Source organism: Pelobates fuscus, chromosome 10, assembly GCF_036172605.1.
Source record: "Pelobates fuscus isolate aPelFus1 chromosome 10, aPelFus1.pri, whole genome shotgun sequence".
Taxonomy (NCBI): Eukaryota; Metazoa; Chordata; class Amphibia; order Anura; family Pelobatidae; genus Pelobates; species Pelobates fuscus.
In genome coordinates, this window is record NC_086326.1 from 7875122 (window position 1) to 7889463 (window position 14342).

Consider the following 14342-nt stretch of genomic DNA (forward strand, 5'->3'; position numbering starts at 1 on the left):
TTTAGTTTGCATTATAACAAATTACTTTTAGAAGACAAATAATCCAACTGTCCCCCTTGATAAATAGCCTTAGAATCCAAACTGGGGAAAAACCGCACAGAGGCTGAAGCCAAGCGTTACATGGAGGAGAAAGAGAGGCTGGAGAAAGAGAGGGAAGAAATCCGAACACAACTCACTCGGCTACGAAAAGAAAAGAGAGACCTGAAGGAATCCGTGGCCACCTGCACAGGTAACATTAATCAGTCTGCGTGGGAATGCCACGTCACATTCTCCACTGCTAAACCCCTACGGGTTCCTACACTGAAACGGTGGAGGTCAACATTGTGAGCTGTGAGAATATTTGGAAATGAAATAAATCTAGGCCAAAGGCTTTTCAACTGGGGTGTGTTTATTGTAGCCAGAGCGTGATCCATTGTGTCCAGAGATAAACATGCTTAGTATTGAATATCAGTGAATTTCCTGTATGTAGTCACTACTCTACTCACACTACACTAGCATTTAAATAGTGTAAACTCAACGCATTTCACACGTTTCAGAATGTCCTGATCGTCTCGGTCCTGTCTTTGTGCTGAATATTCACTGCATTTTTATTATGTAACTCCTGGCAGATAAGAGTCTTCTATCCGGCCTCGAGGAGAAGCTGAAGAGCAAAGAGGAAGAATGCAAAGAGAAGGAAAATCGTCGTGTGGACCTGGAGCTGAGCATTGTAGAGGTGAAGGAGAACCTGAAAAAAGCAGAGTCAGGACCTGTCACTCTCGGGACAGCGGTGGACACCATGCTCCTAGACAATACCGTAAATGTGAGTCTGGGGACAATCTAATTCCAAAGTATGAAACACGAGGCAACTGGCCGGGAACTGCAACTCTGAGCTAGAAAGTAGCGAACATTTTATAATTCACCTCTTCAGCTGTATTTTAAACATTGCATTTCTTTTGTTGAATATTCACACTTCTCACACAGGAGTGGTGGTGGAAGAGAGCTACCATTAAGGGTTACTCTCACCGAAAACAGTGTTTTTATTAAACCACTTGAAGTACCATCACCACTTCAGCTCATTATACTGGTTGTGGTAGGGAAAGATGCTGATAAAAGGAGCAGGTACCAGTGTAACCCAGGTCTGCACAGATCTAATGGGCGCACGTTAAGCAATAGAAACACGTACATCCACAATATTTTCAGATTACCCAGAATTCAGTGTTTCCCATTGCTGAAATTATGTTTTATTACCTTTCTACCAGGTGAAGTGCAGCAGCCCCATTCATGTTCCTGACCCCTCGCCAGTAAATGCTGCAATGGCGCTGAAAAACAGACCCCTGTCTATCATGGCCACTGGAAAAGGCACCGTCCTACAGAAGGCAAAGGTAAAAAACAGTCCTGTGTGATGTAGGGCTGTCAGGGAGACCTCCATCTTGTTCAGAAGACATTGACACAGGCACATGCCACCGGCATCCTGAGCACCCTAACCGTGCAGTGCCGGACTGACATCTGAGATGGACAGCCACCCACTAATAGGTGTTGCTTTAAATAATGAAAGGAAATCCTATGTTTATTGTATTTGGATTTACATATCCTGCATGGCTACAAAGGCACAGCATGGCATCATATGCAAATTCCAAGACTGCCCATGATTCCCTGTGTAGAACCCCTTACAGTGAATGTGCAGAGAATCATGGGTAAATGATGCATAGTTCTGTGTAGATATGCCCACTCAGTGAGTTTAGAAACACAGCAGAACCGAGGTGAAGGTGTCCCTTCTGCTCACACTCACCACGTTCCTCACCTTACAATACGGTTTAATGCCAGCTAGCCCTTCTAATTAGAGGACCTATATTCCAAGGGTGGAGCCAACCCAAGCAGTATCATGGCATTCATTAAAACATACAGGGTTATTTACCAAGGTGAGAAATCAATTGGAATTTAAAATGTAAGGCCAAAGTAGCAAACAGGAAAAAAAAAAAAGAGGACTTCGAGAATTTGGGCTGTTAAATATTGCACACAAAGTACCAGTAATAATGATGAAATTATTAATATATCCCCTACATCTCGCAATATTAATAAATCGACAAGAATTAAAATTGAATGCAACAACTTCCAATCCAAGTGTGCATTCAATATGATTACAAATCTATATATCACAGATTTGTATCTCTCATGACATTAATCATTTTCCTAAATCATTTTTGTGGTTTCTTATAATATGTTAAACCAATATTTAATAAATTTATAACATAAATGTGAATATACAAAAATAATATTAAAGTGACTTAATTGCACATCCATATTGTGTCCAGCATAATCTATTACTCTTGCCTAGTCAAATGACTCGATGTAATTTAATCTCAAAAGTGATTATCCAAATAGGAAGAGAGAGTGTTATATCTCTCTTTAACTTAATTAATCCAAAAAACAAACTATATCCATATCTACATTTAATCCCCTTGGAGTGAGGGTACCCAATCTGTGAAACCAATATGACTCTTTGAGCCAAACGTTTTTCCCTATTTCCCCCTCTCCAATGTGATCGAATTTGTTCCATCCCTATGCAGCGTAGTCCTTTTAAAAAGAATTGTGGGCCACTGTTACAGTGGAGGGGGACCGAATGGGTATCAAGACTTTTCTTGATATTGTTAATGTGTTCAAGGAACCTCACTTTCAAACACCTCTTCGTGCGTCCAACATACTGGCTGCCGCACGGACACTGGAGCAAATACACCACAAAGTCCGAGCGGCAGCCAATCCCCGACTTAATATGAAACTGCTTCCCAGTGGTGGAGCTAGTGTACGACATGGCTTTGTCTGTGTTGACCTGTGAGCAAGCTTTACAGTTCTTACATCCCTTAAAACCTTTATCACTCTTTTTGTTTTTAAATCCACTCTTTAGTGCATAGCTTGGTGCCAATAAATTTTTTAGATTTTGTTTTTTCCTATATATAATTTTTGGTTTCTTGGGCAAATGTTCTCTCAAAATGGGGTCCTCCAACAATATTGGCCAATATTTACACAAACTCCTCCTAATTTTAGGATGATCGATATTATATTGTGTAAAAAAAGATTGTTTGAAATTTTCTCCCTTCTGTCTATCGCTGGGGTAATCCATTAAGAAGTCATTTCTATTTTTTTTAGACATCATATGGATTTCTCTATCAATCCTCTTCTTATTGTAACCTTTTTTAACAAGTTTATCAGCCACATGTTTAGCCTGTATATGAAAATCTTTGATGTGGGAACAATTCCTCCTAACTCGGGTGAGTTGTCCCTTTGTGATCCCCTTCAACCAAGGTTGGTGGTAACAGCTATGTTTATGAATATATTATTATATATGTGTTTATATGTGTCTGGTTCTCTTCTAGGAATGGGAAAAGAAAGGTGCAAGTTAGGGTATTCAATCCTCTTCCTGGACTGAGAGACTTTTGTTACCTTGACTTGTTGGACTCCTGAGAGCTTTATTTAACAATGTCAAGACGCAAGCATTTACCGAAGGAGCACAGGAATCTACCACTTGGCCTGGATCCCTGTCAAAAAACAGAGACCTCTAGCTGAAGATCCTTCATCATGTTGGGCAGGACTCGGATCATTGAAAGCAAACCGTGAAACCCTGGTCTTTATAGGAAGCGGAGACCAAGCTGGCCACCGTGAATATGGCAGCCATTGACTAATGCTTCTCCTCCCTGACCTGCGATTTTTCACCATTGTATGTTCACATCTGTACTGTCCATGAGAATATTTAATATTTCATAATTTTTACGATGTTAGCAATAAATTAGAACTGTGCTAAAACCTCTTTCTTTGGAGAACAGAACACAGCAGAGACGGAGAGGCCAATCAGCCCATCAACAGCCGCAGACAATCTCACGTGGGGATTTTTCTTTATTTCTAACACACATAATCCCTAATCTTGTATTCTCTATTTCATGATGAATATAAATGCTGCCGGTACTGGATTTAATTTATTCAGAGAATAATTCCAGAACCTAAATCCAATCTATAATACACAAACCAAACCCGGTAATTAAATATTAATTCTTACAGAGTATACCTAAATTATTAGTAACTTGTTTTTTTGTTTTTTTTTAATTCCCATATTAGACTTGGTTGTGCAGGGTATAAATAATGAGGAAGTGTGGAAGCATTAAATTGGGGTATAAAACCTCGGTCCTGTAGATGCAGGTAGCTCTAAGCGGAAAATGATTAGAGGGATTGACTAATCGAAGGAAGAAGCTTTATTTAATATCCGCTCAGCGTTCTAATATGGAACATGGACTTGTGGACCCTCATCTACCCCCTTTCATAATGTCAGTAGAACATTATTGTAAAAATCCTGCCTCACAATATCAAACCTGCATCGTGCATGGCGATAATATCACAGTATTCAGGTTTATTTAGCTCTGAATTGATGTCAGAATAATCAAATTGAGGCAGAAATAGCCAAGCTATGGGATCTAGGAGAGTTAGATTTTTCAAAACCGCATCGTTCCCAGTTTAAATGTGAGACTCGCGGTTTATTTACGAGATCTTTATAGTCATCGTCCATGGAACCGGGCAACTTATTGTCCTATCACAGTCTAACTATTTACAAGGAATCTGTCGTAAGAGCGTTAATCAGATATTAAATCAGGACAGAGGAATCCAGTCACCACGAACAGCATTTCTGTAAATTCAGATAAACCCTGCGTCATAACGTTCGCACCGCCATAAGTTATATTATTGTGTATATTTAGAATGTGTCACATGCTGAGGTCGTTTGTTAAATAGACCCATGACTTGGAGGAGCTGTCAGACAAATCCCTTTCACAAAACATTGTCATTTTCATGATAATTATTAAAGTGATCTAAACGGTTTATTTCATAGTAAATTCCGAAGGTTTCCACAGAAATGTCCATTTCCGAAGACTTTTCAAATTTATAGCCATTTTTATTTCGGGAAAAATTGGAGCAAATATTCATAAATCTGTTGCATTCAGATAAAAACTGTATGCACTCAAACTACCATCAGAGCACAAATTAATATATTTGGGGAGGGGAGGGGGGGGGGGATACAACAGATTTGGCGACATTAGAATTTCCTCCAATGTCTAGGAATGTAAAACACAAGTGTTTCCAAAGCCTGTGTTTGGTCAGCTATCAGACACTCAGGGCTACGATATCTTCTAAATTAAATTCCTGGAGAATTTCACTGGCCCATTAGAACAATTAAAAAATCTTTTTTAAAAATTCATGCAGTTTGGTTTGTGAGCAATAGTTAATCCGCTTAACTATACATTTGTGTTTTATCATTATTTTATTCTGAAGCAGCTATTTGCAACGTGTCCCCTTATTTCACGAAAACTAGAGAATAAAAATATTTTCTAAGAAAGTCCTGTTGTAATCAGCGTTTTACAGAATAAATAAAACCCATGTATTTATCCCCGGTAGCTTGTTTGGTTTACATGTTAACTAAAATACATCTGTCAGTGAGTTAACCCCTTCATTGGTCAGCACATGCCAAGAAGGAATACTACAATGCAGGAGTTCTAGTGTCCGGGAAATAAGACGTAAATGATTAATGATAAGCGTTCCACTACCTTGCAATCTTTCAAAAAGACTGCAACTATTTGGGCAAAACTAAAAGAATTATTAGAACATACAGCAGGTATGAATGTATGCCTAAAAATGAACAAATACCTTGATCAAAATTAATCAGAAGTCGTTTGCTCCTATTTTTGGGAGTGCAGATTTCCAGCCAGCGCTGTATCTAAGAAGGCTAACAAGGCATTTGCCTTGGGCGGCACTTTCAGGGGGGCGGCAAACAACTCAGCCCCCCAAGGACCCTGGCATGTGCCCTTGTTAGTCTCTCTTGTGGGAACCCAAGAGCTGGCTGGCCACTTCAGGGTCCCCTCAGAGGCGTTCAAGCCTCTCACAATGCGCCTCGCAGTGATGACGGGAGCCGGAATATTACGTCATAATGGAAGCACTGCAAGGCGCGCGAGGGAGCTGAGCAGGAAGAGCTCAGATGACCGTGCTCCCTCACCGCCCGCATTGCCTGACTGACCGCCGGCCCGTTTACCTGTGCCTGCCTGCCGCCTGTGCCTTCATGCCTGCTTTCCCAGCAGCAGGAGCCAGCCCTATTGGACCCCAGGGAAGAATCCACTCTAGCTCTCCCAAAGGTAGGGAGGCAGGGTGGATGTAAATGGAAATTAAATGACATAAATTGTGGGTTAGACAATGTGTGTGAGTTTGTAAGTACCAGGGTGTCTGTCAGTGTATGAGTGTGTGTCTGTCACAGTGTGTTAGTGAATGTGTGTGTGACTGTACGTGTATGTCTGTGAGTGAGTGTGTATCTGTTAATGAGTGCATGTGTCTGTCAGTGTGTGTCTGTCAGTCAAACTGCGTGTTGGTCTTAAACCGGAAAAGATGCTGCCTGGACAGGAAGGGTTGGAGCAAAGTTAGATTGGAGGGGGGGGGGAGGGCTACAAAATCGGTCTGCACAGCAAATAATGAGACCTATAAAATGGGCATTTATAAAAAATTAGCACCTATAGCATGATTACTCTCCATTTACCGCTAGATCTGCCATCTTCCTGTCCCATCATGCACTCTTGTTAAGGGCACTATAGAATTAGGATTATTTAGTGATGGTTTCTGATGACGCGGAGTATGATCGCCAAGTGCCCAACCGCTGCTCCACCAAACACTGTCTCCACGGTCATCGTCTACGTGTCGTCTCATCAGTGTTCTGGTATTTAAAGACAGAGTAAGAAATATTTTATCGTGAAAGACAAAATAAATGTTTCAAAAAATTATTCTGTCATTTCTAATTTTATCATGCAATAAAAATAAATGAATAAAATTAAAATCCATCACTGGAAATTTATCAAATATTGTCTGACATAAACGTATGGATCCATTTCATCCAACAATCGCCACAAAATAGCGTCATACACGTCACAGGGAAAGAATATTTGTGTATTATCTGGGTAGTGTGGATAAAGAGAGATTGGAAGGGATGACTGAATGTCAATGGGGGAGAGTAAAATACCAGCTCATCCTGGGGTGATGGTGTACATTGTGTCATGTAATACTAGTCATGTTTTGCTGCCATTGTTATATAAATGGGGGGGAGGGGGTTAATGAACCAAAAGACATCTCTGGTTTTCTGGCCAACTGTCATGTAATCGGGGGTTTCTTTCAGCAGGAGACCACTTACTGTAGACCTAGTCCACACACTAGACAGCGCAATCAGGAAAGCAGGTACCTGTCCACAAAATGGAGCATATCACTTGTAGGATGCACCATGCCTTTAGCCCAGCAGTATGGCTACATATAGCAACAAAGGCCAAAATATTAGCTTTAACCAGCCATCCAGATGTCCGCTAATACAATGTATAAGTTGCGCTGTATGACGAGCATAATTTAAATCTCAGTACATTTCAAGCTGTTTTACATATTAATAAAATGTTTTACTAACCAAATACTATGCTAAAGTGAAAACCTGAGAGTTCTACAAAAAAACAAAACCAGTTGCTGTGGCCTAATGTATCAACTCTGCTGCAATATCACGTTGGACCAATATGTGGCGGTGTTGGACAAGAACACAATTACAGAAACATTCTACTCCGCAACATTAATCTATTTACCTAACTGGAATCTGTAATGCCCTATTTTACTAACCTGTATTGAATTCCTCAGAAAATTCCATCTCTACACTTGCTCGTAACTTTACTAGCACAATGTATACATTTCTCAATTCTCAAGTAGTCGGTTGGTGTTTCTGTTACCATTATAGATTTACTGTGACAATATTCATTCATTACACAGACAGCAGGAGATACAGAAAGAAATGGTGTCATACACAGTGATTTAGTGAAAAACAAATAATTAAATTTTATTTATTAAAACAGCACACCCAGTTATATGCATTTTAAATAAACATTGACCTTACTGTGGCCACCATTTAATATTTTTGAATATGTTTTTCAAATGATTAAAGCTTTTTTTTTTGTAATTCTTTATTCTTGATGTGCATAAAAGGAACATACACGCAGGTATGCCACAATAGCAGATGCTGGCAACTCAAATTAAACAGTTATATGACATATGGAAAGCCTGCACAATTTTTATATAATAAACATTCTTGTAAAAAAAAAACTAGATTCAGTAGTCAGAGTGAGCTAATATGACATTGCTCTGTGAGGTGCGTAGTCGAACTGAGATTAAGTGGTAGTTAATCAGGCGAGGCAAACGTCTCGTAACATTACAAACTGGCCATCAACGATGCTGTCTGTTAATCTAGGCATAAAATGGGTCGTAATAGGAAATAAAACGAAGGGTTGATGCATGTGTAAAGGAAACATACAATTTGCATAACCGGTCTCTTCTAAGTACGTTAAACATTAGTATCTTAGCTTTTCATAGTTATGTCATGGTATGAGCTCGCCTATCAGTATCCGAACTCTTTGAAGGTTAGTGTAGGTAGATAAGACGTCGATTTATCTATGGAAGAAAGAATAAGGTATACCTTACTTGTTAAGGCCTAAGTTGGTGTATTTGGGTTGGAACGCGCCCAGGTAGCTATTTCTGAGCAGGCGACCGAACCTGTTAGTGAGGTGTACCTGGGTTGGCGATGTTTGTTTTAGCTGACCATCAGGCCCCCAGTAACTTCTATTCTAGTGTGTACTATGTGTGTCGGGGGGGGGAGGGGGTCCTGTTCGCAGGTGTGCCTAGCGTGTGAGGCATTCTAGTGTAGTCTGTATGGCTATCTGGCTGGCTGTTGGTTAGTCCCGGGTTCCCTGCCCTGGCTGTGTGTCTGGTGTAGGCAATTGTGTAGGCTGGCAACAATATGAGGTTGTAACCAAACAATAACAAAACATAACAAATTTAACAATGGTAATTTGACACCTTTAGCCGGTTGTTGGGCGGCTCAAGTCCTTGGGTGTATATACGGGTACCGCGCTCGGAGGCAAGTGGCACTGACCACCAATGCTCCGGCTTGGCATGACTGTGAGAGCCCTGGGAGTCTCTTGTCTGAGAGTGTGAGGTTCTGGTATGTGGACAGTCCGTACCCCTTCCAGGCCATAGCGCCTCCAGCTAAACATAGGCTGTGCCGGCGCGTTTTCCCAGAACAGTCACCGGTGCCCAGGCCGGTCAGGTCTTCGTTATGGATAAGGTAAGCCAGCGTGGAGGTTGTGGTGTGGCTGGGGTTGGAGTGTAAGCTCCGTTTAGGTTGTGACTGAGGGGTAGGTAACCGGCGTGGTGTTCCGTGGTATAAATGGAGCGCTCTTCTCTGGATCCAAGTTGTGAGCCGGGGTTGGGGGCTCGGGGTTCCGCTTGTGTGATTGAGTCCTGTGGCAGACCCAAGATCTGTAAAAGATCCGCTGCGTCCTGCAGGCCGTGGATTTGGAGAGTTGTCTCGCCCTGCTGCACGAGGAGTGTATGGGAGGACCGCCAGCGGTATTGTATGTTGTATCGCTGGAGCATGGCGGTGAGGGGCCGGAGTGTTCTGCGCCATGCCAAAGCTCCGCTAGTCAAGTCAGTGTAGAAGGTTAACTTTGCGTTCTCAAATTGTATGGGGGTTTTTCCCCGGAGGGCGGTGAGGACCGCTGCTTTGTCTGACCCATTTTTGAAGGTGAGTATAGTGTCCCTTGTGGCCGTGTCTGGGGCCCCAGCGGGTTTCGGGATCCGGAAAAGATCTGCAGGTGTAATAGGTTTGGTTTGACCTGGGGGCAGTATGGTAGCCAGCAGGCGCCTGATCGTGTGCGGTACCTCTGCCTCCGGCAGCCCCTCCGGTATCCCTCTGACCTTTATGTTGCATCTCCTTCTCGTGTCCTCCTGGGCATCTAAGCGCCGTTCGAGCAGCTTGTTTTTGTGACTCAGGTCTCGCATGTCTCTCTGCAGCGAGGCAATAGTGTGCTGGTGTTCATGAGAGGCATCTTCCAGCACTGTAATACGGCCGGTCAGTTCTCCCCTTAGTGCGGTGACATCCGCAAGGATGTTTTTCTGTAAATCCGCTAACAGGGTTTTTAGCACCCCGGTGGTTACCAGATCGGCATCAGGGTTTTGCCTTTGGCTTTGGGTCCGGGGCTCGGGGTAGTCCTCATCGGCTCCCTCTGAGTAGTCTTCCGAAAAATCCGAGCAGCCTCCGTGGAGCGCCGCCATATTGGATTCACTCAGAAAATATTACCCCCACTAACCATCGACCACACGCAGGAACCCCTCAACGCAAACACAAAAAACAAATGCCGGACAAACCTGCCCCAGGGCTAACAATAGGGGAAATGTGGCGGCAAGCATGGGCCCATGCTTGCCGCCACATTTCCCCTATTGTTAGCCCTGGGGCAGGTTTGTCCGGCATTTGTTTTTTGTGTTTGCGTTGAGGGGTTCCTGCGTGTGGTCGATGGTTAGTGGGGGTAATATTTTCTGAGTTTAGGCTTGTTTTCTCTGATTTTGGCTCGGAGCTCCAGAGTTGTGCGTCCGTTTGCCTCGGCTAAACTTAAAATTATTATTTTTTTATTTTAAAATATATTTTTGTTATATAGTATTCAGAAAAACATTCAAACATTTATCTAAAAATATTAAGTCAAGGATTTTGTTGGGGGAAAAAAACTTGGTATAGCAAATGTTTTCCTATTTATTTATTAAGTACGCAATAAATGTATAAAACAGAGGCGTATAAAATTATATAAATGCATTTAACAAAAATATTAACAAATATAAACATTTTAAATAATATCACACTATAAAACATCAAAAGGCTTCTTCAATGTGCCTACCTAACAAAACTATAAATAGATGTTTATCAAATACCAAGGAATGGGCAAATATGAAACTAGTCCAACAGTATAGTATTTTATCATCTTGAAAACATAACTATTGGTACAGATTAGATTCAACCAATGATTATTGTAAAACAGTGAGATAAATGCATCATTCCACGAATCAGACACAACTAGAAAAATGTAAAACAAACGACAATAAAACATTGTGAATGTCCTTATTTGTACTTTACCGGTGTAGGAAGATACGAAGATAAACGGTAAATATCCATCACAAAGCTGTGTGTTAATATGGGATCAGACAAGGTGGCCAATTATCACATATACTATTTTATCTACCAGAACAATAAAATAGAACAAACATCATTTGATTAATAAATTACTATCTAAACACAGAAATTTGTCATTTTTTTATGAAAATTTTCTTGTAGGGAGGAAAAAACCCAGAACATCTTCTCGTGAATTCTGGAAATTATCATCTAATAAAAACAGAATAATTCTACTTTATATATAAATTTATATTAATATAAAATATATTTTAATACCTGGTGTCATTTTTTTCAGCTTATTTTGTAGGGTTACTAGTGAAATATTCTATTTTATTTTTCAGATATCGACTGCGCTAGATGCTTTGAAACCGACTGTTAATCAGAATTCTGACATTTTACTGTATAAACTGATGGGATAATAAATCCATCCTATGTTTCCTACCAAGTACCCAGCGATATCTGGTCAGCAATAATATAAAAAAATCTGGAACAGAAACCCTAACTTGGGGCAGCAGGGATTTATTCTACAAATTTTACCATGGGGTTAATTCAGGGGTCCTCAAACTCCGGCCCCCCAGATGTTGCTGAACTACAACTCCCATGATTCTCTGGCTATCTATGTAATTCAAAGAATCATGGGAGTTGTAGTTCAGCAACATCTGGGGGGCCGGAGTTTGAGGACCCCTGGGTTAATTGAACAGAATTATAAGTTCATTAATATACACTAGCACAAGCAGGACTCCGCATTAGCCATAATCTCCCCAATCAGGGCCTGGTTTCACAGATAGAGCTCCCCTGATTACAGACCAGTTTATAGACGCTGGAAATGCTCGTTGTAAGAATAAGTAAAAGCGTGTTAACTGGGGTAACAATGTCAAGACTCTGAATGGATCGCCAGGCTTTCCTGACAATTTACGGAATTTTGGTAAACAAAGGCACAGCTAAAGTGTTCAAAATACGAGACATAAAAACCGCTGGTACAAAAAATCCCTCATATCGGGGTGTCTCTGACTTGCAGAATAAAATGGCGGGCGCAGCATAGAGCACGCCATTCTTTGCAGCTGATTACTGTATCTATCTGAATACCAGGACTTACCATTCTCAATGTTACAACATTCGTCTCATACTTGCTAATACGTTTTGCATCTGAAATAAGATAGCCTTTTGTTGGCACAAACACTCGGATGTATTGTCATTAGAACGAAGCGCTCTAATTGACGCCGTTAGGTTTGAATTTCCAGACTCCAGAAGAAGGGCCGTGTAACAGAACTTGCGCTCAGAGCCGGCATGTTACGGATGATGTGGTGAAGATTTTCTATTAGTTTGAATCTTGAGCCAGCGCCGAGATGCGCTCGAGTTCCTAGTTTGGCGAACTCTGCCATGCACACGCAAAGGAAGTGGGGTATCTCCTCTAACTAATCCTGCAATAAAAACAGAAAATAGTGATTATTCAATTATTTCGAATTTTGCATTTGTTTTAAAGGGAAGGTTGTTTTATTTACATTCATCAGGTTGGTTAATGCTTGACTGTCAGACCCAGGAACACAAACATATATTCTTGATCCTATAGTGTTAAAATCACCATTTATCCCCCCTGCTCCCCAAAATATAGTAAAATCTTACTTTTAATCAAGTCTAGAGCTGCTGTCTCTGACCCTGATCTGCCTGCTTGGCTGACATCATCAGTAGGGATTCTCTGAGCCAATCACAGTGCTTTCCATTGATGGGTGAAGACTGTCAAGTAGGCAGATCAGGGGCAGAGCCAGCACAAGCCAAACACAGCCCAGGCCAATCAGCATCTCCTCATAGAGATGCATTGGATCAATGCATCTCCATGCAGAGGGTGGAGACACTGAATGTCAATGCTGCACACTGTGCAGCACTGCCTCAGGAAGCACCTAGTAGACATCTGAGGAGTGGCCAGCGGTGGTATCCCTTGGCTGTAATGTAAACACTGCGTTTCTCTGAAAAGACAGTGTTTACTGCAAAACGCCTGAAGACAATTATTATACTTAACAAAACAAATAGAATACACTGTAGTTGTTCTGGTGACTAAAGTGTCCTTTTAAATCTTATTATAAATATCCCTTCCAAAATGTGAACTGACAGATATCACAGATTAATGCAGGATGTACAGGCTTTGGTGCAATGCTGAAAATAGATTCTTGGATTTGATAAGTTTGATTTATGGTTGTGCAATACCCTTTCTCCAGGTTGTATTATGTAGAAATTTTGTGGCACAGACGGGATATGTGGACAGAGGACCCAAGACATAACTAAAGCACAGAGTATGGGAAGAGGAAGTGACGGAATAGATGGACAGGGGACCCAAGACATAATTAAAGCACATAGCATGGGAAAAGGAAGTGACGGAATAGGTGGACAGGGGACCCAAGACATAACTAAAGCACATAGTATGGGAAGAGGAAGTGACGGAATAGGTGGACAGGGGACCCAAGACATGACTAAAGCACAGAGTATGGGAAGAGGAAGTGACGGAATAGGTGGACAGGGGACCCAAGACATAATTAAAGCACATAGCATGGGAAAAGGAAGTGACGGAATAGGTGGACAGGGGACCCAAGACATAACTAAAGCACATAGTATGGGAAGAGGAAGTGACGGAATAGGTGGACAGGGGACCCAAGACATGACTAAAGCACAGAGTATGGGAAGAGGAAGTGACGGAATAGGTGGACAGGGGACCCAAGACATAACTAAAGCACAGAGTATGGGAAGAGGAAGTGACGGAATAGGTGGACAGGGGACCCAAGACATAACTAAAGCACAGAGTATGGGAAGAGGAAGTGACGGAATAGGTGGACAGGGGACCCAAGACATAACTAAAGCACATAGTATGGGAAGAGGAAGTGACGGAATAGGTGGACAGGGGACCCAAGACATAACTAAAGCACATAGTATGGGAAAAGGAAGTGACGGAATAGGTGGACAGGGGACCCAAGACATAACTAAAGCACATAGTATGGGAAGAGGAAGTGACGGAATAGGTGGACAGGGGACCCAAGACATAACTAAAGCACAGAGTATGGGAAGAGGAAGTGACGGAATAGGTGGACAGGGGACCCAAGACATAGCTAAAGCACAGAGTATGGGAAGAGGAAGTGACGGAATAGGTGGACAGGGGACCCAAGACATAACTAAAGCACAGAGTATGGGAAGAGGAAGTGACGGAATAGGTGGACAGTGAACCCAAGACATAACTAAAGCACATAGTATGGGAAGAGGAAGTGACGGAATAGGTGGACAGTGAACCCAAGACATAACATAGGCACTGAGCAAGAAGTGCCAGGATATGTGGACACTA

The 14342-nt window shown here is 41.8% G+C and overlaps 2 protein-coding genes across 8 annotated transcripts in view; one reads left to right on the forward strand and one right to left on the reverse strand.

The window, feature by feature from the left end:
• Window positions 1-3777, forward strand: part of AFAP1L2 (actin filament associated protein 1 like 2) — a 136416-nt gene extending 132639 nt beyond the window's left edge. For all 6 annotated transcript variants that reach the window (XM_063435086.1, XM_063435089.1, XM_063435091.1 and 3 more), the window contains exons 16-19: window positions 68-229; window positions 609-799; window positions 1239-1361; window positions 3351-3777. In XM_063435086.1, coding sequence (XP_063291156.1) covers window positions 68-229; window positions 609-799; window positions 1239-1361; window positions 3351-3377 — 503 coding nt within the window. In that variant the 3' untranslated portion in view covers window positions 3378-3777. The remainder of the gene's footprint in view (window positions 1-67; window positions 230-608; window positions 800-1238; window positions 1362-3350) is intronic.
• Window positions 3778-12081: 8304 nt separating this feature from the next.
• Window positions 12082-14342, reverse strand: part of VWA2 (von Willebrand factor A domain containing 2) — a 55103-nt gene continuing 52842 nt past the window's right edge. For both annotated transcript variants that reach the window (XM_063435039.1, XM_063435040.1), the window contains exon 14: window positions 12082-12438. In XM_063435039.1, the coding sequence (XP_063291109.1) occupies window positions 12308-12438 (131 nt within the window). In that variant the 3' untranslated portion in view covers window positions 12082-12307. The remainder of the gene's footprint in view (window positions 12439-14342) is intronic.